At 38.4% G+C, this 21,482-nt stretch overlaps 1 protein-coding gene across 2 annotated transcripts in view; it reads left to right on the top strand.

The window, feature by feature from the left end:
• The window catches only part of LOC144646920 (solute carrier family 12 member 9-like), a 31,962-nt gene extending 11,447 nt beyond the window's left edge, over positions 1-20,515 (top strand). For both annotated transcript variants that reach the window (XM_078506628.1, XM_078506627.1), the window contains 31 exons: positions 354-418; positions 812-877; positions 2,797-2,853; positions 3,575-3,665; positions 4,285-4,386; positions 4,928-4,989; positions 5,215-5,293; positions 5,457-5,501; positions 5,734-5,819; positions 6,120-6,244; positions 6,484-6,515; positions 6,939-7,010; positions 7,743-7,831; positions 8,295-8,357; positions 8,595-8,663; positions 9,076-9,126; positions 10,038-10,163; positions 10,448-10,490; positions 12,296-12,385; positions 12,520-12,569; positions 12,666-12,713; positions 13,063-13,103; positions 13,600-13,646; positions 13,968-14,003; positions 14,823-14,948; positions 15,789-15,868; positions 17,246-17,302; positions 17,598-17,658; positions 18,550-18,633; positions 19,277-19,414; positions 19,472-20,515. In XM_078506628.1, the coding sequence (XP_078362754.1) occupies positions 354-418; positions 812-877; positions 2,797-2,853; positions 3,575-3,665; positions 4,285-4,386; positions 4,928-4,989; positions 5,215-5,293; positions 5,457-5,501; positions 5,734-5,819; positions 6,120-6,244; positions 6,484-6,515; positions 6,939-7,010; positions 7,743-7,831; positions 8,295-8,357; positions 8,595-8,663; positions 9,076-9,126; positions 10,038-10,163; positions 10,448-10,490; positions 12,296-12,385; positions 12,520-12,569; positions 12,666-12,713; positions 13,063-13,103; positions 13,600-13,646; positions 13,968-14,003; positions 14,823-14,948; positions 15,789-15,868; positions 17,246-17,302; positions 17,598-17,658; positions 18,550-18,633; positions 19,277-19,338 (2,105 nt within the window). In that variant the 3' untranslated portion in view covers positions 19,339-19,414; positions 19,472-20,515. The remainder of the gene's footprint in view (positions 1-353; positions 419-811; positions 878-2,796; positions 2,854-3,574; positions 3,666-4,284; positions 4,387-4,927; positions 4,990-5,214; positions 5,294-5,456; positions 5,502-5,733; positions 5,820-6,119; positions 6,245-6,483; positions 6,516-6,938; positions 7,011-7,742; positions 7,832-8,294; positions 8,358-8,594; positions 8,664-9,075; positions 9,127-10,037; positions 10,164-10,447; positions 10,491-12,295; positions 12,386-12,519; positions 12,570-12,665; positions 12,714-13,062; positions 13,104-13,599; positions 13,647-13,967; positions 14,004-14,822; positions 14,949-15,788; positions 15,869-17,245; positions 17,303-17,597; positions 17,659-18,549; positions 18,634-19,276; positions 19,415-19,471) is intronic.
• Positions 20,516-21,482: the final 967 nt, after the last annotated feature.

The raw sequence follows: 21,482 nt of genomic DNA, 5'->3' as shown, positions 1-21,482 counted from the left end.
CTTACCTATGGGAAAGGGTTGGTGGGAACAAAAGGGCGAAATGGCAGAACTGCTCAAAAGACAATGCAAGCAAAATGGCTTAGACTTCACAGAGAGCTGTAAATTCACTGAAGCCCCTGGGGAGCAACTGCTGGCCAGCAAATATTAATTTTTCTCGAGTTTAACCTTGCCTAAATTTCAGTTAGCTACATTTACATTCATTTGATTAAAGTTAAGCCTTTGGACTTTAAGGTATTCTTTCACTGCTTCACCAGTTATATTCACTCAATGAAATAACATTTCAATTTTAGTCAAAATTTGTGTGTAACAATGTTTATAGTACATGTACTAATTACTTACTACATCTGTTTTAGGAATGTTTGCAAAGACATCTTTTATAATCTTTCTAGCTGTTCTAGTTGCTGTTGCATCTTCATTTGTAAGTATATTTTTACCTTTCCAAGACTGTAGACATACCGTATTTTCTCGATTAAACGCCCCCGGCGTTTATTTCAAACTTGGCCCTATAGGGCCGGCGTTTATTTGAATTCAGGAGTTTTTTCAAGCCCTATGTTTCTAAGAAATGATTTTTATTCATTATTTTTGACAGCTATATAATTAGACATTATTTTTAAAGCATATATTCAACCTTTAATAATTGTCTAAGGGGTTTATTTTCAAATACAACTTGGAGACCCGGCGTTTATTCGGGGCCCGGCGTTTAATCGAGAAAATACGGTACATTAATTGAGTTATAATTGCATTGAATAAATTCAAAGTAAGTAATAAATTTATGTTAGGTAATCCATTTCTTTACATTATTTTTTGCCAGGTCAGTTTCTTCATCATGCATGAAAAAGATGGCTTACATCCAGGAGCTGGAAACACTAGACATAAGGTTTGTATTTTTGTGGCTTACAGTGTACATGTTGCAGTTAATTTTTTATCTCAGTTAATTTTAAATTTTACCTAGTTAGCTTTTTTCTAACTAGTTAATTTTTTATACTAGGTAAATAATAGGGTTAGGGTTAGGGTATGGGTTGGAGTCATATATTTTTAAAAAATAGTGGTTCATCCAACATTTCCTACATGGCAAAGTGGTAAGGGGTTGGACAGCAAATCCAGAGGTCAAGAGTTCAAATCCAGTGCAGGTTAGTAAAAAGAAAAAAAAAAGATGATAGTACTTAGGGGAGGGAGATAATGTTAATAGCAGATAGTAGGGGGGAGGGGTGTTAGTAAAGATGGGGGGGGGGGTAATGAGACATCAAGGGAGGGGAGGTGTATTGCTTTTTCTACTTATTAACCTAGTATATAAAAAAAACTAGTTAGAAAAGAAACTAAGGGCCTGTTCGCACTACGCGAAATTTTGTTTGTTTTGCAAAAAAATCTGTCAACGCGAAACCATTTGTAGTGCGAACGATTTTCGTGACCCACCAAAATTTTCGCAAGTGCTACCAAACTTCAAACACGCCGTCGACTAGCTTTGGAGGCCTACAATTTTTTGTCAGGCGAGAAAATCTTTTGTTCCTTGACAGATACCCTTCAACGGGTCATCAAATGTCAAAACTGATCCTAAGCAAATCAATGTTTACGCCGCTATTTTATAGCGGTAGCCGAAAAGAGATGAATTATAGAGGAGAGAAACACCGATTCCTATTTGTTTGTACCAAATGCATCCTATCCAGTTGTTCAACTCTGCTTCAACTACATATGGCTATCAATGCGACTCTCAGGTGGACAAGTTACGGTCACAGCACTGTCAGTTCATGCCAGCAAGTTTACGATTCTCAACTCGCTACCCAGCAGCAGTTCTTCCAAAAAGAAGGCGCTTCGAATCATTCGAACGTTTCTTCCTGACTGAAACGAAATAATTGAAGGAACGCACACGAAACATGGTTTCTATTTCGATTCGATTGATTTTTGTGGTTTCACAAATAATTTTACATGTCTCAAGTGCGAACGCGCCCACAAAAACCAAAATTTCGTAGTTACAAAATTTTCAATTTTTTTGTAAACACCAAACCAAATTTTTCGTCCTAGTGCGAACAGGCCCTAACTAGTTAAAAAAAATTAACTGAGATCAAAAATTAACTGCAACATACACATGTTGTGGTTTACACGCCATTGTATGAAGAATTGGGTTTTTGCCCTCTCAAAATCGACCCAGTGCATGTTGGATTGGCTTTAATAAATAAATGCTGATTGACTCATCGTGTGTAGTTCATTTACTGCCAATCCCATTTAATTCTTACCGTAAATGATCTAATAAACGCCCACTCTCAAATAAACGCCTCGTATCTAATAAACGCCTCCCCTGAGTTGTAAAGTTTGTATTAGATGCCCCCCTCTTATAAAAGCCCCATGTCTAATAGACGCCCCCCCCCCTCCAAGAATCATCTCCAAAACCAAGGAAATGCTCCATAGAGTAGAATCACGCAATATAGTTAGTTTCTTGGTTGACTTGGACATCGAAGTTGCCAACAACGCCAACATGGTTGACCCCGATGACGATGAAAACGTAGATATTGAACTATGAACAACATCTCTAGGCTTTGCATTATAACATTAGTGCAGATAAGATTATTCTCCTACTCACCAACTCTGTTTTGTATCTAACTCCGCTGGAAAACTATGCATCATCTTTGTTTCATTGACATTGTTATAGTTGAAGTGAAATAAACGTTTCTCTCTAATAAATGCCTCATATCTATTTAACGCCTCCCTTAGGACCCCAAAAATTTAATAGACACCCCAGGCGTTTATTAGATCATTTACGGTATGTCTCAAACATTGATTACTGTAAACTTTATCTGGCAGAATGGATCATACACATACACAGGCTGGAGTTCTGAAACATTTCACAAAAATCTTTGGGTAAGTATCAGGACGATAGTTGACTTTGTTACAATCTAATGAAGCATACGAATACATCAATGATACAAAATTAGAGCAATGCTAAACCATCAGTTAGAGATTCACTGATGACCAAATAGCCTGGCATAGATTCAACCCCTGACTGGAGTTGTTCCTGGCCTGGGGGAACTTCCATAATATGAAAGGGGATGCTTGCTGTCTCGCTGAGGGGTGTAAATATTTTATTTTGGATTTTTGGTCTCACTTTGGGTGTACCGAGCAAAACACTAATAATTTTAGTCGTCAAGCTAAGGTCTTGTTTAGGGTTGTACACAGAAAGATATACAATTATACATTATATTTAAGCTTCAGCCAAACCCATATTGGTCTCTTTTAGGGGTTCTTTTCATAGTTTCCAACAAGCATACCACCCCTTTCACATGGGAGTCGCCACCAAGGGTCATTCTGATATGTTCTTGTACTGTGCAAGACATGCTACTCTCAGCTCTCAAGGGCCTCTTTCCACCCACTACAGGTGAATAAAAAGGTTCCATGATAGATCAGAACTATATGCTGAAGAGGGCTCAAGTAACCCTGTGATGAACTAACATCCATCCAGAGAGTAGTAGAAATGCTTTTAGTCCCATCATGCTCCACCACTGAAGCCAGAGACAAGTGCACAGACTCACCTAATGACCAACCATCATTTTGTGACATGATGGATTTGGTAATTTCTCTTCAGGGTAACTTCGATAAAGACTACACAACAGACCAACATCAAGATGCACTGTCAGTGTTTGCAGTCTTGTTTAATGGTGTTACTGGAATCATGGGTATGGATTCATGTTTGCACATTCATTACAAGTACTGTGGTTAAGATAATTATGATAAAATACAGCTGTTCATTTGCAATTCTACACATATACAATTCTTTAGAGTTTCTACTAAAACAATTAGACTACTCGTCCTTGTTTTCTCTGAGCGATAGTCAACGAGGTGCAGTAGTCTAATTGTTAATTAGATCTGCTTTTTTGTTTTTGTTGTTGTTGATGATGCTGTTGCCAGTTATGATGATGATGATGATGTTAGTGTTGTTTATGATCACGCCTGTTAATGATGATGAGGATGATGAAAACAATGACAATGTCTATTACCATGATGATGGTGATGATGATGATGATGATGATGATGTTAGTGTTGTTTATGATCACGCCTGTTAATGATGATGAGGATGATGAAAACAATGACAATGTCTATTACCATGATGATGGTGATGATGATGATGACGATGATGATCATGATCATGATGTCGATTGACATAAATGTTATCATCCATTGGGCATGTTATGAAGATAGAACTGCTCATTGTTATGCTACGTATATCAAAGAGATTCTTGTGTTTTGTGAAAATTATATCCAGAATAGAACATTTTTTCCTGTTTTTGTTTTCAGCTGGTGCCAACATATCTGGAGACTTGAAAAGACCTGGTTATGCCATTCCATTTGGCACCTTAGGTGCAAGTCTTTTTACATTCATTGTCTACATTCTTTTAGGTGAGTGAATTCTCCTTCTCAATACAAAAACAATTAAAAGGTCTTCTCGCAACTCAGTTGTGGTGTTGGGGTTTAGTTTGTTGTGGTGAAGCATCAATAAAATGCACCTATCAATGGTTTGCCCCAGGATGGGGGGGGGGGGCAACCCACGGGAATTTGACATCATGAAGCTCTCCCAGGGTAGGGATTTTGATATCTAAAATGGTCTGCTGGGTTAGAAATTTAAGAGGAGATATGTGGAATTTGACATTCACTAGGTGCCCAGGGGTGGGAAATTCGACTCTGGATTCCAAAAAATTCCAAATTCCCCTGGGGTTGCCCGTCCCCCCATCCTGGGGCAAACCATTGATAGGTGCATAATCTTCATGTAGTGTCAAATAACACTAGTTATTACTAAATAAGAATAAAACATAAAAGAAGATTAATTTGTATACCCCTGACCTGCTTTAACATCTGTCAAAAATTTAAATGTTGCTATTATAGAAATAAAGCTTAAAAATGTAAAAAAGTGGATAACTAAACATGCTATATTTTCCTGCAGTGAGTTTCACAAGTGCAACCTGTCCCAGACCCTTACTTAAAAACAACTACAACTATATTCAGGTAAACTAGTTTTTTCTCTAGCAAATCGTTTACAGAATTAGCTGTCATTGAGGATGTGTTTCTACTTGAACATCATTTAAATGTTTTTTTTTTCTCTAAAGAAATTTACGTACAGATCTACAAATTATTACTAAGCTAAATAAAAGTCACAACTTTTGCACAGCTCGGCTTGATATTGTCAGGTTAGTGTACAACTGAGCCTTCTTTCTTGCCGATGATTTGCAGATAATAAACAAAGTGCCATGGATGATAACTGTCGGAGCATTTGCTGCCACTCTATCAGCGGCTCTTAGCTGTCTTATAGGTGAGTAAATAACCACACAATAATAACTGATCTGCTGTTGGCGTCCTTTTGTAAATTGTGAATTATTTTCCAATGATATGTTTTTGAAATTTTAATTAGTGGAAAACATGTACAGCTGTACTTTGTTCCTTATGGAGTTTGTTTCGTTTCATTCATTTCTCAGGTGCTTCACGAATTTTACAAGCTCTTGCTAAGGATGATCTGTTAGGTACATCTTGAACATTGATTAACTTATCTACTTTTTCCTTTTCATATCTTACTTTAAAACACTCAAACCATCAACTAAATCAATACACAGAAAACTAAATAAAAACCTCATTCCTGAGGATTGTAGGATCAAACTTCACCAAACTTGTTTGTTTTTTTCATGTTGGTGATTGTCTCTGGTAATTCATGTGAGTCATTACATTCATAAAATCCCATTTTCATTACCCCCAAAGGTGTAGTGCTGCGTCCATTTGGTAAAGTTACTCGGAGAAATGGAGAACCTTTGAGAGCTGTCCTGATTTCTTGGTTCTTTGTGCAGGTAAGCTTTGCATCAGAACATTAGTAACTGTACAAAGCTATCACTACCGTTGATGGCTTGTAGATGATGTCCAAGAGTTTGTTCACTTTGGTCCTGTTTTAATGCAAATTTCTTGCACAGGGCTTTCATTAAGACCCAGCACCTGCTGGAGCTCCAGCCAGTGTCCTGTCATAAATTCTGTGAAAGGGAGATATTTTCATATTCTTATTGCTCTCTGACTGATAAGTGCTGCAAAAGGGCTGCCACCTACTTCATATTTTATTAAAGGCCCAGCTCATACTTTTCCTTTTGCTTCCATAGATTGTTCTTTTGATCGGAAACCTAAATAAAGTAGCCGTACTTGTCAGTATGTTCTTTCTGCTGTCATATGGAGTCACCAACATGGCCTGTTTTGCACTCAAAGTCGCATCTGCACCGAACTTTAGGTGAATGATATATTGCATGTTTTACCGTTGTGTATGTGAAGAAACACTTTATACTAGCAAAGGTAAACAATGTGTACAAAAATGCAACAATTAAAAAAAAGAAGAGAAATACCTATGCTTTTTTAAAGGAATAAAAATCTTACCGGTAATACCCAATGTTAGTGTCATACTTTTTCTCAGGTGGGTGAACACGAGTCTATAGTATTTTTCATCGAGAATATTTTCCTTTCTTTTAATAGACCAACATTTCAGTATTTCTCGTGGCAATCAGGTGAGTGGATTAAGTATTATAACTAGTTTTAGCAACATAATTAGACGTGCATTTTTGGAGTTCTGACACAAGCCAATCCCTTTAAAGTGGTTCTGTGATGACTTTAGGACTTTCAATACGTTAATGCTTCTGAGGTAGCTTAAAGTTTGCTTTACTCGCACATGCATTCTTCTTGTCACCTTTGTATGTTAGTGTTAAATAAGTGTTTTGCATCCTTGTGCACTGAACTATTTGAATATTTATTGTTTATTGCGAGCGTTTAAGGTTTTCCACAAATCTGTAGTGCTTTACTTGGAACTTAGGTTATGAAATGTTTTGTCTTTGATAAGTTAATGCCGCAGCCTATGATTGTAATTTAATATTATCTTGACACATGGCGCTTAGGGGTGTTTTCACTGAGTATTGTTTATATGTTGATTTTAGCTCTTTTGGGCACAGTGTTGTGTTTCTCGATCATGTTCATGATCAGTTACAAATATGCCGCGCTTGCCGTAGGTAAGTCATTACAAACGTTACATCGTTAGTGAAATATCATTTGTTTAGATATTGGACAAGTCATGAACCATTACCTGATAATTAGAACAGAAGGATGTTTCTTTTTATGCAGCAGTGTACTACCAACGTTATTTCTAAGAGCACGTAGTTGTTCGTTTATTCATGATTAAATGTAGTGCTGAAGCGCTATATCAATGCTGTCATGTAACATTTCTTTTCTATTTTATGGGCGTACGTGGAACTGGCCACGTAAACGTCATCACTGGGCGTAGATGCATGTACCAATTAATGTCATGCATTTAGGCTCATCAAACTTTTATACTTTTTATTGCGGTACGTAAGCAGTTAGCATCAGCGTTAATGTTTATGCATTTAGCCCCTGGTGTTGGTTTTGGGAGCCCGGGTGACTAGCACATCCCTCCTTCATAACGTTGGTTAATTTCTGTCTGAAATTAGAACGAATGTCGATAAGCAGCCAACTGATTGACATTAATTTATGAAGGAGTTGTAATGTGGTCCTATCTCTCCTGTAACTCGTCTCACGATTTTCTCAAACTGAGAGACAAGCTGGATGCAGCATTGCAGCCTTTAGGTGTTGGGTTGTGAATAATGAAGAATTCTTTAATACGTTTCCAAACGATTAATTTAAATAACATGAACGGACTATCGCAGAGTAGATGTTTTCAGCTTGTCTCAGAACGTAATATTTCATCTTTTGTTATTATTTTTCAGCTGTGATGCTCATTCTGTTCGTGGTGATCTCTCTTCGCACACCACCCACCCCATGGGGGGATGTGTCACAAGCCTTGATATACCATCAGGTAGATGTTTAGATAAGTCACTCTTGCACTCTAAGAAAATGTATTTACTCAGTGGCTGAAAACTAGGGAAACTTGAGGTTGAGAGACGCATTAAAAAACGACACACGTTTATGTGTCTGTCTACCCATTAATGGTGAATCATAACAGCATCCTAATTGCTGAAAAGGTTTTAGTTTGGTATTGCGGAAGCTATTGTCTTGTGGTTTGGGTATTATTTATTGTTTTTTTAATCCTTTGGTTTACGTTATTTGGTAATCCCATGTGCAAAACCAAGAAACTGCCACTTCAAAGTACATGTAGCTGTGGATCCAAATGTTTCGCAGAATTATTGTTTTATGGAGCATCCCTGATACAAAGAACTTGAACCCCCAGATGAAATAACCAAATTTTTGCAAATGACAGTTCGCTAGGAAAAACATGTTTACGAATTTTAAGGATTTGCTTTGTTTGTTTATGTCCGCAGGTCAGGAAGTACCTTCTTCGATTAGACCTACGTAAGGACCATGTCAAATTTTGGAGACCTCAGGTTAGAAAACACTCAAGTAAATGTCTTAAAAAAATGTGTTATTCATCACACTTGCAATGGACTTGACTTGCTCGACTTGCAATCGACTTTACTCCTCTTGAGCAGGTGTTGAATTCAATCGACTTGCATTAAATCACTTGCTAAGAGGTTGAGCTAAACAGATAGTAATCAAAGTATATAGAAAACAAGAATATCTCTTGACGCAGAAGTGACCGTAAACATTTCTTTGTTTGTCAGATATTGTTATTAGTGTCCAACCCACGTTCAAGCTATCCTTTGATCGACTTTGTTAATGACATCAAGAAGGTAAGAATGATGCTCGCTTAATTGTTTAAAGCGTTTTAAGTCAATTCCTGTGTCACGTTGCTCGGGCCCACATTCATCCGGTTATGCTACTCAATCTGATGCAATACAATGGAGTGTAATTCATTGCATTGATACAATGCTGTGTGTAGTGTAATACATGCCACTTACATTGTAATGGGTATACAACATTACAGTACGCTACAAACAATTCAATACTATGCGTCCACATTATTTGACCTATTGACACCTGGCGTTTTTATTATTATTTTTTTGAAAAAATAAGAAGCATTTTTAAGACATTTGTGACGTTTTCTGGTCAGTCACGATCTGAGTTAGATCCAGTAGTAGATGACCTTTTACCTGGCTTGCTTGCAGTTCAAGAATTGTTTTTCGTTTGGTTTGTTTATCATAGGGTGGTCTTTATATCCTTGGTCATGTACAAGAAGGTGAATTTGATGTCCAGGTAGGGAGGAAATTATTATTTTCAATGTCATGTTTTCCGATGCAATCAATATATTGCGCCTTTCAATAACACCTGAACTCTGGAGTTCAAAACCTAACGATCGCGGTTTGCTGCCAAACAAAATAGATCAAAATCTACCAATCACAACCCACTGACGTGACCTTTTAAACCTGTTGAAGTAAACTTCTGTTTTCTGAGAGATCCAATAAGATGATTGACGGCAGCGAAAAACGCAACCGTTGATTGAGCAGAGTTAACGTGCGACAGTAGAACCCCTATTAAGCGGCCACCCTCGGGGAAATGGCAACTGGCCGCTAAATAGAGGTTGGCCGCTTAATAGGGGTTTGTCAGAAATTAGCATAAGGTCTTTTAAGAAGGTTACATTATTTCAATACAAAATAAGGTGAAAAGGAATAACGAACTCACATGAATACGACAATAAACCTGTGTTTGAATGATTTTATCGGCCGTCACGATCTGAGCTTGTTGGAAATTTATTTAAATATCGTATATGACATTCTTATTGGCCGCTAAATAGAGGTAAAAACAATAGAAGAACGCTCATCGGGACGGCAGAAAGGTGGCCGCGGCCGCTTAATAGGGGTTGCCGCTTAAAAGGGGTTTTATTTACAGTATTATACTGACAATATTTTCGGGACTTTAGTAACTGGCCGCTTAATAGGGGGTGGCCGCTTAATAGTGGTTCGACTGTATTGAAATGCGCAGCAATTCCCGCTGTTGATAGTCTAAGAAAAGGCAAAAAACGTGACCTTTTAAATAACTTCACAGAGTTTTGTTGTAAAATGGAGCAATAAAAAAATGGTATAGTTTATCGTCCCATTGATTAAATATCAGACCGATCGATTGTTTGCTTGATAATTTATTTACTCATTGCTTTTTGCTATCGACAGTCTATGAAAAAGCAAAAGCGTGACCTTACCACTTGGTTGAATTTCGTTGACTGCACGGAGATAAAAGCATTTGTGGAGCTGACTGTCGCAAGCACTATACGAGCCGGGGCTCAAAACTTACTGATGGTAGGAATTTGTAATTTCTTCAGCGTTAACTGATGAAGGAGAAAATTTCATCTGCGCAAGTTGCACACGCGTCTTATCAGCCCATGCACAGATATGAATTTTCTGAGTTTTTACAAGTGCAACATAACAAGAATCAGAGATCGTCCAGTGCATCTATGATTTCGAGAATCGCTAAGAATGACACTAGTTTGAATGTCAGTTGATTTATGGGGGCAGGAGGGCTGTGTACATGCCGAATATTTCTGTTTTTAACTATGGTGCTTTATTTGTGTGTTTTGTTGTAGGCCTCTGGACTTGGTGGAATGAAACCAAACACACTTGTTCTAGGTAAAAGCAACGTGAACTTGTGATTTTCATTGAACTTCACTCGTCCTCTTAGGGCATAATGTAGACAAGGGCATGAGCCCAACAAGTAAAACGAGTAACAAGGGTATACCGTAATGATTCGATTTAGCGCCCGGGGCGCTTATTTACTTTTGGGACCTCAAGGAAGGGCGCTTATTCGAGACAGGGCTCTTATTCGGGACAGGGCGCTTATTTAATTTTTTTAGAAACAACCAAATGTATCTAACAATAACAGGAACTGTAACAGTTAGAAATTGTTAAAAGTTCAGTTACTTTTAATATAATTGTTCATTTTAACAGTAAATATATACATGAACTGTACGGTGAACGTTCAGGAGTTTATCTAGTTGACGTCAACGACTTCAGTAGGGGCAGTTATCCTCAATAGGGGCACTTATTAGAATAGGGGTGCTTATAAGAATTGGGGCGCTTATTGGAATAGGGGCGCTTATTTACAAAAACGCATTCGAAGGGGGGCGCTTATTCGGAAGGGGGCGCTTATTGGAAGGAAGGCGCTAAATCGAATCATTACGGTAATTTTGATACGAAAAAAATGACTGAAGCACAACATTGCAGAGCAAACCTCTTTTCAGTTCAAAATAGTCGATCGTTGGGTAAATCCGATGAAGAGGGTAGCAACCTTTATAACCCACCCATTAATTTTTGCGCGCACGTATTGGACAAAACGCATCACGTGATACAAAATCCAGGGGCACCCAACGAGACAGTTTTACTATAGGTGTCGGAACATCGTTTTTACGTTATAGGTGTCCTTTTTGTGCGAATTTACGAGCCACTTTTGCCTTCTCGAAAATCGTAGCTGGCCTTTTTACGTACCCAAAACGACATTTTTCTCACTCCGAAAACAACAGGCATAACTTTGCCCTTGTCACGAAAGTTTGAGCTAAAGAAATGTCCAGTTTTTCATCACACTTTAATCCGAAAATCGTAGGCGATTATAGGTCTTCTGAACAGATATTCACCGAAACGGTGCCCCTGAAAATCTGACGACGGGTATCAGCAAATTTACCCCGTCCGATTTGATATCCGTCGCCCGACTTTGTTGGCAAGCATAAAAAAGCGAATGAAGTCACCTTATTCAATTCTAACTTTTAATCAAATCATAGAGTTAAAAAATCACGTAAACCAATCAACTTACATTTGTTTCAACCACAATTATGCCGGGTTTATTACGCAGGTTTTTTCCTAGAAATTTACTGGCGATAAAACACGTTGTAGAAATAAATCGGAGGGTTATAAAATAAATAAACCCCTTCAGGCGGCTGGTATATTGACTGAAAGATTGTCCTCAAAATTTCACATTTGCTCTCAAAGCTTCGCTTCTTGGCCAACTGTTCATTTTTCGACAATCTTTCAGCCAAGGGCATTATCCTCCAATATACCAGCCGCCTGAAGGGGTTTATTTACTTGTTATTCGTCTCATATTTCCAAGTCGAAAAACCAGCGAAAAATACAACAAGCTAATTGAATACATGTAACATGAAATTATGTCTGTTATGATTCAAGGCAAGCACTTTTGTGGAGGATCGACAAGCCCCCCACCCCTCCCAAATGACTGCACTAACAATCTCAGTCCCAGTTTCCCATGCTCTAATCAGGTTTTTATGTCACTACTGAAGCATCATTGCTGACACAGTGACAACGGCTTTTTCTTTAAGATTGCAATTACTGTAGTTAGGATTTTGTGAGTCACATGAAAGGTTTCGTCAACAATTAATGAAAGAGTTTTTGTTCTAGTTTTTCTTTTATCCTTCATCTGTGCCCAGGGTTTTATGATCACGAGCTGCCTCTTGAGAGTTTTTCTCGTGGAATATTCAGAAAACAAAGATTTCCCTGGATGAGAGGACAGAGAAAAGGTAACAGTAATAGTACTTACATTTTTTGAGTGATTTTTGGTACGCAACCTCACTCGCGTTTTCCACAATCGTTATGAGATCGAAAGATAGAAATTCTATAGACATTTGTGTTTTATTATCTGTTTACATCATAGATGAAATCTACCGCAGTGTGCAGTTACAGCTTCCACCGCTACGAACACATGTAAGATATGAAGAATTCAATTTGAAGCGACTTTACTTTCTTGTTAATGAAATAATTCTAATCTGATGCTTTAATTTCTCGTTTTCATTCACTCAGCCTGGACATCAGACAATGACATTAAAAGATTATGTGGGAATTATCAAGGTAAGATTCTACTCTAAAAATGATATGTCTGTTGTGCTGGTCACGTGACTTTGCATCTGTTAGGGGCCTGTGGCATAAGTTATTATGGCTTTCACGACAGTAAAATCTCTTAATAAAAACACTTGAGTCTTACCGTTGGTAGTATCAAATGGACCTCGACGTTTGACATGATTTGCTTTTGTGGCTGTTAGTGTAGTTAAGAGCATAAAATGCTGGGGCAAATGCTGAAAAGTCTCTCTCAAAAGTAAAAGACGCCTTCGAGATGTTTTGTGGAAAAGAAACCTTAGATGTCAAAATGAAAAGAAAACAAGTGATATCACGCTTTGTTTTTTTCTTCTTTTATCCATAGGATGCTGTTTTAATGGGGAAGAATGTCTGCATAGCTAGAAAGTAGGTCACATTTTTCTGAAATTGCTTTTTCTATCGCCAACAATCGGTGCCAAAAGCAGAAGAGACACTTTGTAGAAAATGACACCAGGCGATGTTTTTCCTGTCTTAGTTGCATCCAGGGATGATTCTCTTAACCCCCACCCACTCGTCCCCCACACGGTTTCAATGTTGTGCAGCTGCGATGATCAGTGGTAAATGAGTTCCAACATTGGTTTGGGGAAGCAAGAAATGTTTGCAAAATAAGAATGTCGGTATTATAGTACCCTGTACAATAAACCTCTCAAAACTTGTCCGTTTGAAAATTGAAGATCAAGGAGGCGAGTCTCGGAAATGTTGTTGCACGTGAAGCCAGCACTTTGTTCTTGTTGTGATTATTGAAAAAACATTGTTTATAAAAACAATTTCGCCAAATCCAATTTTTAAAGTCAAATAGCAGGTTAATGTTATAGTTAAAAGGGAGTTAAATGGTTAATGTTGTCATTGTTGACTTTGGCAGCTTTGCGCAGTTGGACAAAAACACTCTTAACAAGGAAGGATACATTGGTAACTGATTCCTTTCTTTTTCTTTTCTTTTCTTTTCTTTTTTTCCTTTTTTTTTTTGGAGGAAAAGGGCAGTAAATGCATTCACAGTAGTGTAAACCCTACTGAGACACAACCAAGATCTCCTTTTAGTCAAACAGGGACGAAATCAAGCCACAATCGTGATTTTGCTAACAAACGTTTTTCTGTGTTTTATTTGTCGCGTCGAGTTCTAGTTATAGCCATTTCATATGATTCTGTATATAACTTTGGCGTGACTTGCATTGAAGCTATTTCAAATGCGTTCTATGTTGATGTGTTTTTCTTGTGTGCTTTTGTTTTCAGATGTGTGGCCGATGAATACCACTATGGTGGGAGAAGGTGAGGCTAATACAGACAGACAGACAGACAGACAGACAGACAGATGGATAGATAGATAGTTTATTAACACAACTTTGCAACCCAAAGGTTGAATTATGCTATATTTACAAATTTATAAAAGCGATAAAAACTTATACGATAAAATGTAAAAAATTTAAAAAAACTGTACGAGAGCTATTAAAATCCAAGCTTAAGTACAGTAGAGACAATATAACTATAATTTCTAAATCTATTAGTCTTAAAAACAGGATTAAACTGGCGTGACTTTCTGAGATTATAACTACTAAAATTGCGTGGGAGCAGTAAATTCCTCAGCCTACTGTCATTGTTCTCTAAGATGCTGTTAAACAGTTTGTCCGTCAGGGCTTGCCTTCGACCTGACAGAGTGACTAGACTTGCCTTATCAAGCGCTTCTTCATACGAAAAATATGGAAAAATTATGCTCATCGCCCTCTTTTGCACTGCTTCTAACTCACAAGAAAGATACGCAGGTAGACTTTCATTGAAAACTGGACAGACATATTCAGTGATAGGGCGAATGCAGGTACGATAGAACTGCACTGACTTGGCTGTCGTAAAATTTGACCTACCTTATCTGTTCTAACCGGCCCACGACTTGCGCGCTTTTGCTTTCTTGCTCTTTTGCAGAAACACGAAAGATCAATTCTAGTGTTTCCGTATTTCCTCTTAAACAGGGATTTGATATGTGGCTAACACTCATTGATTGCGGAAACTTGGAATTGCCCAGGTATACAAACTAAATCCTGCACATTAGTAGACGTAACCATGAATGCACTGCATTTTGTTGTTCTCCTGCAGGGTTGGTTCTAGGTCCTTATGACTTCACGTTCCTGCTCATCCTTCAGTTGAGCTGTGTGCTGCACATGGTGCCATTCTGGGAAACTAGGTCCAAGCTTCGAGTCATGCAGATCGTGGACACCGATAGTACGCATTATAAAGTCCTGGGAACTAGTATCAGTAGTATGCTTTGCGATCAAATCTTGTATCCTTGTTGCAGATGACAAAATTTACAATTTAGTTTTAATGATACTATGATTTACAAAAATACTTATAAAATTTGCCGCGTTTTATTAGAACACTGCAAACGTCCGCAAATAATTTTACAAGCCGATCACCTACTCTAAGATCTTACCCATTTACGTTGCAATTTTTGCAATTTATTCGCGATAATTTATTGTAATCTATTCGCGGTTTTACCATGACTTTCGCAACGTAAAAACGTCATTGGTGACTCACGGCTGTCATGGTAAAGAACATTTAGAAATTTAGAAATTGAATAAGCAGGGATGGCGCAGTAGTGAGAGCACTCGCCTCCCACCAATGTGGCCCGGGATCGATTCCCGGACCCGGCGTCATATGTGGGTTGAGTTTGTTGTTGGTTCTCATCCTTGCTCCGAGGCTTTTTCTCTGGGTTCTCTGGTTTCCTTCCTCCACAAAAACCAACACTACAAAATTTCAATTCGAACTGAATAAGTGGGATAAAGAAGAGTCATTTATTTATTCCCATTTATTTATTTACACTAAAGCCTGGTTTCCATATGATCGCAGACGATCGCACTGGATCGCAGGCGATCGCAAAATCGCAGAAATTTACTGAAGCGTGTGTTCTTAACGATCGAAGAGCGAACTGTTTCCATATGATCGCAAACGATCGCAGATGCGTGTTTCCATATGATCGCAGATCGAAGAACCTACAATTCTGCGATCGTTTGCGATCATATGGAAACCAGGCTTAAAGACTACTTTAATTTTTCTTGTGTGTAGGTGAAGATGATTACCACAGTACACAGCATGTCACTCTCACACGTCTCCTTAAAGAACTTCGGATTCCAGCTGAAGTCAGAGTACGAAACTTTGTTTGTTTGTTTGTTTGTTTTTGCTTATGTTTTGTTTTTGTTTTGTTTTTTGCGAAACTTTGTTTGTTTATCTTTACTGTTCTCACAACGCAGCTGGCGTTGGCGTTAAAGGGTTAAAGCAGCAACGTCGCATTTTAAATTTGGGTTTCAAGCTCTGCTCATCGGGAGCATTCGTAATCCGACTCAATCTTCCCAGAATCGTAGCCATACTTGTTCTTGTTTATTTGTTGTGCCTTTTTGTTTTGTTTTTTCTTCCTTAGTAACTTACTTACTTAAGGTGGCTCAACTGGATTTTCAAGGGGTAACACCGCTCAAGTTTGAGAATTAACTACGTCGCCACCTACATGTTATTGACATAGAGTTGCATAGCGACGAAATGACGTCATTGCGTTTTTTACTTTCGCTCGTATTGCTCGGCACCAGGAGATTTTTTTCGAAAATCGCTCAAAGGAGCTTGTACCAACATAGCTGCCTCGATGTTGACAAAGTTTGAACAAATTCTATGAGAGCGTTTTCGAAATATTTTCGGATGAAGTTTTCGGGCCTATTCAGTCAAAAAATACTAACGAGAAAATGGGGTAATATCTAGAAAACGACGCGCCTGTGATTGCAATTTCATCTTATAGTAGTTTGATTCCATTTAAAATCGTGTGTGAAACAGTGGTGGGGATTGCTTTGGTCGATTGCGAGAAAAAAAGAATTTGATAAGCGTGCGTTCAGGTGCTCTTGTTGCCATTTTTGTTTCTAATTTGTTCTATGCCTACAAAAGTGATAATAAATTTAAAACCACTCGATGAATTTTTTAAAAATTTGACAACCTTGAGGTTTGTCATCAATTGATATAGCTTGCAAGTTTCAGCTCATTGAAAAATTTAAGGCAGTAAAATTGGGCCTCCAAGTACTTTTTTTTCTCGCAGTTTCGTTTTACAGCGAGTGTCCTCATTATTCACGGGTATTGTTTTCAAGTTTCATATCCACGTGCACGATTAATTAAGTAGGGATGTTTTTGGGTATTTAAAACAATCTGAAGATTCGTGGTAGTGCTTTGGTTGCATAGTTCTGAAAAGTACAAACAAACGTGTTTTGCTGTTGACTTTTTGAGGGGTTAATTTTTGATCTAGGGATTTTTGGGGGGTTATGTTGGAAGCCCTAGGGATTTTTTGGGGGTCTTGATTTTTTTCCCCCATTCGATCATCCCCGTCATTTGAAATCCCGAGTACCCCCCTGGACCTCCTCTTTCCCCGTAGATGTTTTCCCTCCCCCCTTCCTTAGTAAACAATTGATTAATAATTTTCTCTGTTTTTAAGGCACTTTTGCACATCACAACATGATCAATTAGGCTTGTTCGTTTTTAATATATTTTAGATGATTCACATGACACACGAGGTCCTATCTCAGACAAGAAACGCGGATGGACTGGCGGTGAGGATGGATTTCATTACCTACTATGTAACACGTAACATGTTGTTTTCTATTGTTTGTCTGTCTGTTTGTTTGCTTGCTTCTTTTTTATTGTAGCCCATATCTATTTAGCCCTTAACTTTTGTCAGTAAATTCTTTGCCGAAAACAAAAATCAAACTTTGCTGCAACTATGCTAATCTGCTTGTACCTAAAAACTTTGTGCGAAGATTAGTTCGATGAACCTCATGTCAGTAATCACTTATACGGGTTGTTCCGTTTCTATAACATTTGCTCTTGTTCTTTTCTCCAACGCAGCCGGCTACCAACTGGTATCGAACAGTGAATCAGCTGATTAAAGTTCACTCTGCAGATGCATGTAAGTCAACTGTATCCTGGAATTGCCCAATTTCGATATTTTAAAATTCAGCCTAAAACTGACATCACTACGAGGCTATGGGGAATATACCCCACAACTCTATAGTTTGGTCCCCGGAGCCTCGTCCTGGGTCTATTGTTTTAGGCTGATTTAATTTCGAAATTGGGCTATTGCTAGAACTATCAAACGAGTCATTGGTTAAAACTAGTCACATGGTACGCCTCTTCCACAACGCTATCACGTGGTAATCTCCAGTGGAGAGTTCTTAATAACCGGCTCACGGAGAAATTAAACACGAGCGATATATGGTTGACCAGTGTTTAATTAGTGGTAATGATGCCTGCTAACTTAGTAGTTTGATCAGAATGCAAGGGGATAACGGTATCTGAAGTGCAAACTTTGTAGTTAACTTCCATAAAAGGTCACTGTCAAAGGGACTCAACCTCGTTCCCAGCGTCTCTCATCTTCCCGCCCCCGGAGACGCTGGGACGGGGGGGACTGCGGTGCATTGCATGAGGACAATCAAACCTGGTGAAATAAAAGGATAACCTCTAAAACGGTGAAAGAACATTTTAATAACACAGGAATACAAAGAAAGTATGGATGGCCAGGACGAAGTAACGGAGTGATATGGGTTTTGAAATATTGTCCGGCGGACAGTTTCAGTCAGTCTCTTTTTCTTGTAACTCTAATTATACGCCTGGGGCACATTTGGCTGCAAAAGCTATAGTTTTGTAAATAATCCAACAAAATAATTTATTTGCAAACTTAAAGTTTCATACAGATATTTTGCAAAGCTAGGTAAAATATACTTACTCGCCGTGACATAGTCCCTTTTCAATAAAGGGCTACAGATCCCTGTGGATGACTTGATTTTCTCTTCATTTGTAGTTGTAGTATTCACTGGCCTTCCGCACCCACCACACGAAGAAAACATGGCCCAGCAGTTTATTCAAGACATAACTGTCCTGTCAGGTAATACCAATACATTAACAGTTCCTTATGTTAAATTAGAGCGATTTTCGATTGAGTGTTGTAAAACCTTAACCAAAGTAATCACTCTGGCCAGTCACAAAGGACACAGACAATTCAGTGAGCCAATCAAAACTCGAAACAAATAAAAGTAACCGGTGCGAAGTGCGGGAAAACGTGCACGAGTGAGTGACGATTGGTTTTTATTTTACTTCTGATTGGCTGAAAAAAGTGGCGCGAGAGTTTTTAGTCAATCACTAAGCATAGTATTGCAAAACCTCGAAAAACTAAAGCAAACGCGAATTTCTTTCCACACTCAAGTGGAAACTGCTATAATTTGTTAAAAGTAATCACATTCCTAGTGCGTATATACGTATATAAAGCTGCAAATATTCAAAAAGGCCTTCTGAGATAGAGAACACTTCAAGTACTGTTAACTAGTCTGTCTTCTTTCTACATCCTCGCTTCCCAAATTTCTTTGCCAGTGAACAGCAATGATCGCTGAACAGCATGGTAAATTTATCCACTCTTACGTGAACACGTTGGCATCTCTGCCTTAGTTACTAGGTCTGCTATGCGTCCGTATGTCTCTTTAAGTGATGAGTAGCTGTCCGAGAGTTTTAATTTACTATTTTGTTTTTCGCAGACAATCTTCCTCCAGTGATGATGGTGTATGGAAAGTCTTTAGTGGTGAATACGTCTTTATGAATGACTCTTCAGTTGATAATTTGTCGATGGCAACTTCTATGTAAATAGATTTATCTAGATGGGGCAGTATATATACCCCCGGGGGAGGAATGTGAGGACGACCAAAAACGGCGCGAGGGAGACTATATATATAGCGCTCTAAAAAGCCAAAAAGGTGCTTTGTCAGAGTTTAAAACACAGAAAACCGGATTTTATGTAGAATATACACACACCTGTTTTAAGAAAGGTTGTCTGAAAGGTATCTTTGGTGGTGATAGCTCACCTTTGCATGCTCGAAGTTGACGGCATTTCATCGAGAAGGAAATAAAAACCATGAATGTACTGTACGTATTCGTGCGTTATTCTTTCATGTCGCTAATACACCGTGAACGTTAATCAAGCAATGGTAAACTGTCACTATGTAAAATGCCTTTTGTCATTGTAACGGACACCTTTCATTGTTCTGTAGGATAACCTTTCTAGAAACGGCTATATATTGAGCTAGACAACTCTAAAACAAAGAGCGTTTCGGAAGAACAGGAACGTTTTGTCAGGTATTTAGAGAATTTGCCGGGAGGGACTCGAAACATTTTAACAGAGAAACTTTTAACTAATATATCAGACACTGCAAAACAAATTAATGAACGTGAACATCGCAGATATTTGGAAAAAAAATCGGGAGGTTAGTAAGAATTTTTGCGACGCAACCTTTATCAATGTATGTATCGTTTCCATATCTCCATTTACATTAAATAAAGAGGCAAATACTTTGCATTATTATGTCACAAAACACTCGAGATGTTGGACAACACAAGGAAACATGACCTTCGCAGTCATTTCGTTTGCGTGTTCAAATTCCCGTCATATTTGGTTTCTCTTTTTGCTAATATAATTAATATATTTCAGTATCACATTATAACAATACTTAAGACTTAAGAACTCGTTCCTTAGCATGTCCGAGATATTTAATGAAAATAAAGTTAAGCTTAAAAACTTTAAAAGACTTAAAAGCGAGAACATTATATAAAGCAAAAGCTATTTTTTACCTGAAAGTAGAAATATTTCGTGAAAGTAGATTTCTTAACGTTTGCTGTAATGTATAGATGATAGAAAAATAGATTTTTAGTTTTTAATAAGTGTATTACATAACGTGAGATTGAAACGTGAAAAATATACTGTTTATTGTGTTAGTGTGTTAGATCCGTATGCGTAGAATGTGTTTTCTTTTTCAATTTTCTTTTTTACAAGTTTGTCCCAGAAACGTTGTTTGTTGCACCGAAAGCTTTACTAGATTTTTTACTTTTTTTTATATTTCACCAACTTCGCCCCTCCTCTCTCCTCAGCGGAGGCTCCTTCAGTGGGGGAAGGCGAAAAACACGGGGAGAGGAAGGCGAAAACAAGAAAAATAAAAGGGGGAGCGCGGGGGACGACGGGAAGCCCACGCGCGCTTTCGTTTCGATTCTCTCCAGGCTCCGCGCGCTTACTTTTCACTTCTCCCTGTTCCTCTCCCCATTTTCCAGCCCGTACGAAACACGAAAGAGACCTTTGCGGAGGAGAGAGTCGCCCCTCAAAACCGCCGTTTGCTCTCGATGAGATTCTGTTTCATAAATTTTCTTCTTTGGTGATTTCTGTTCTTTCTGAGCCCTGTTTACTTTAGTACTGTCTCAGTCCGTGTTTTTCTTTTCAGCTTTCGACGTTTTTGATTTTCATTCGTCTCCAACTCCGTCCCACAAATCATTGTTTGCTTACAAACGACTGAATTGTAAAGAAATGCTTTTTGCGGTATTTGCACGAGAGCCTGGTAGAATCAAAGGCACACTTCAAAATTTCAACCGTACAAATGATCATCTAAAGTTTTCTTAGCGATCTTGTAGGCGCACGTGATCATGCGCCGTCATAACCTGAGATCATGCCCTCCCTCCCTGCTTATACTTCCCTCTCCCTTTCGAAAAAGAAAAAAAGAACGCCTGATCGCAGGTTAGCGCCGTCATGGGATACGATCTGTCTGCAGAGTGTCTGGTAAAAAAGCTGTCAGCGGATGTCGCATGCGAGTAAGACTGTGCATAACAGGCGCTGGATCGCGTACGCTTACAAGATCGCTAAGAAAACCGCTTTGCACGGTAGAAGTTTTGAAGTGCGGACAAATTTCAGCTAAGCCTTGTGGC

The sequence above is a fragment of the Oculina patagonica genome, chromosome 3, assembly GCF_052425735.1.
Source record: "Oculina patagonica isolate OP01 chromosome 3, crgOcupat, whole genome shotgun sequence".
Classification (NCBI taxonomy): Eukaryota; Metazoa; Cnidaria; class Anthozoa; order Scleractinia; family Oculinidae; genus Oculina; species Oculina patagonica.
This window is presented reverse-complemented; position numbering and strand designations above follow the sequence as displayed.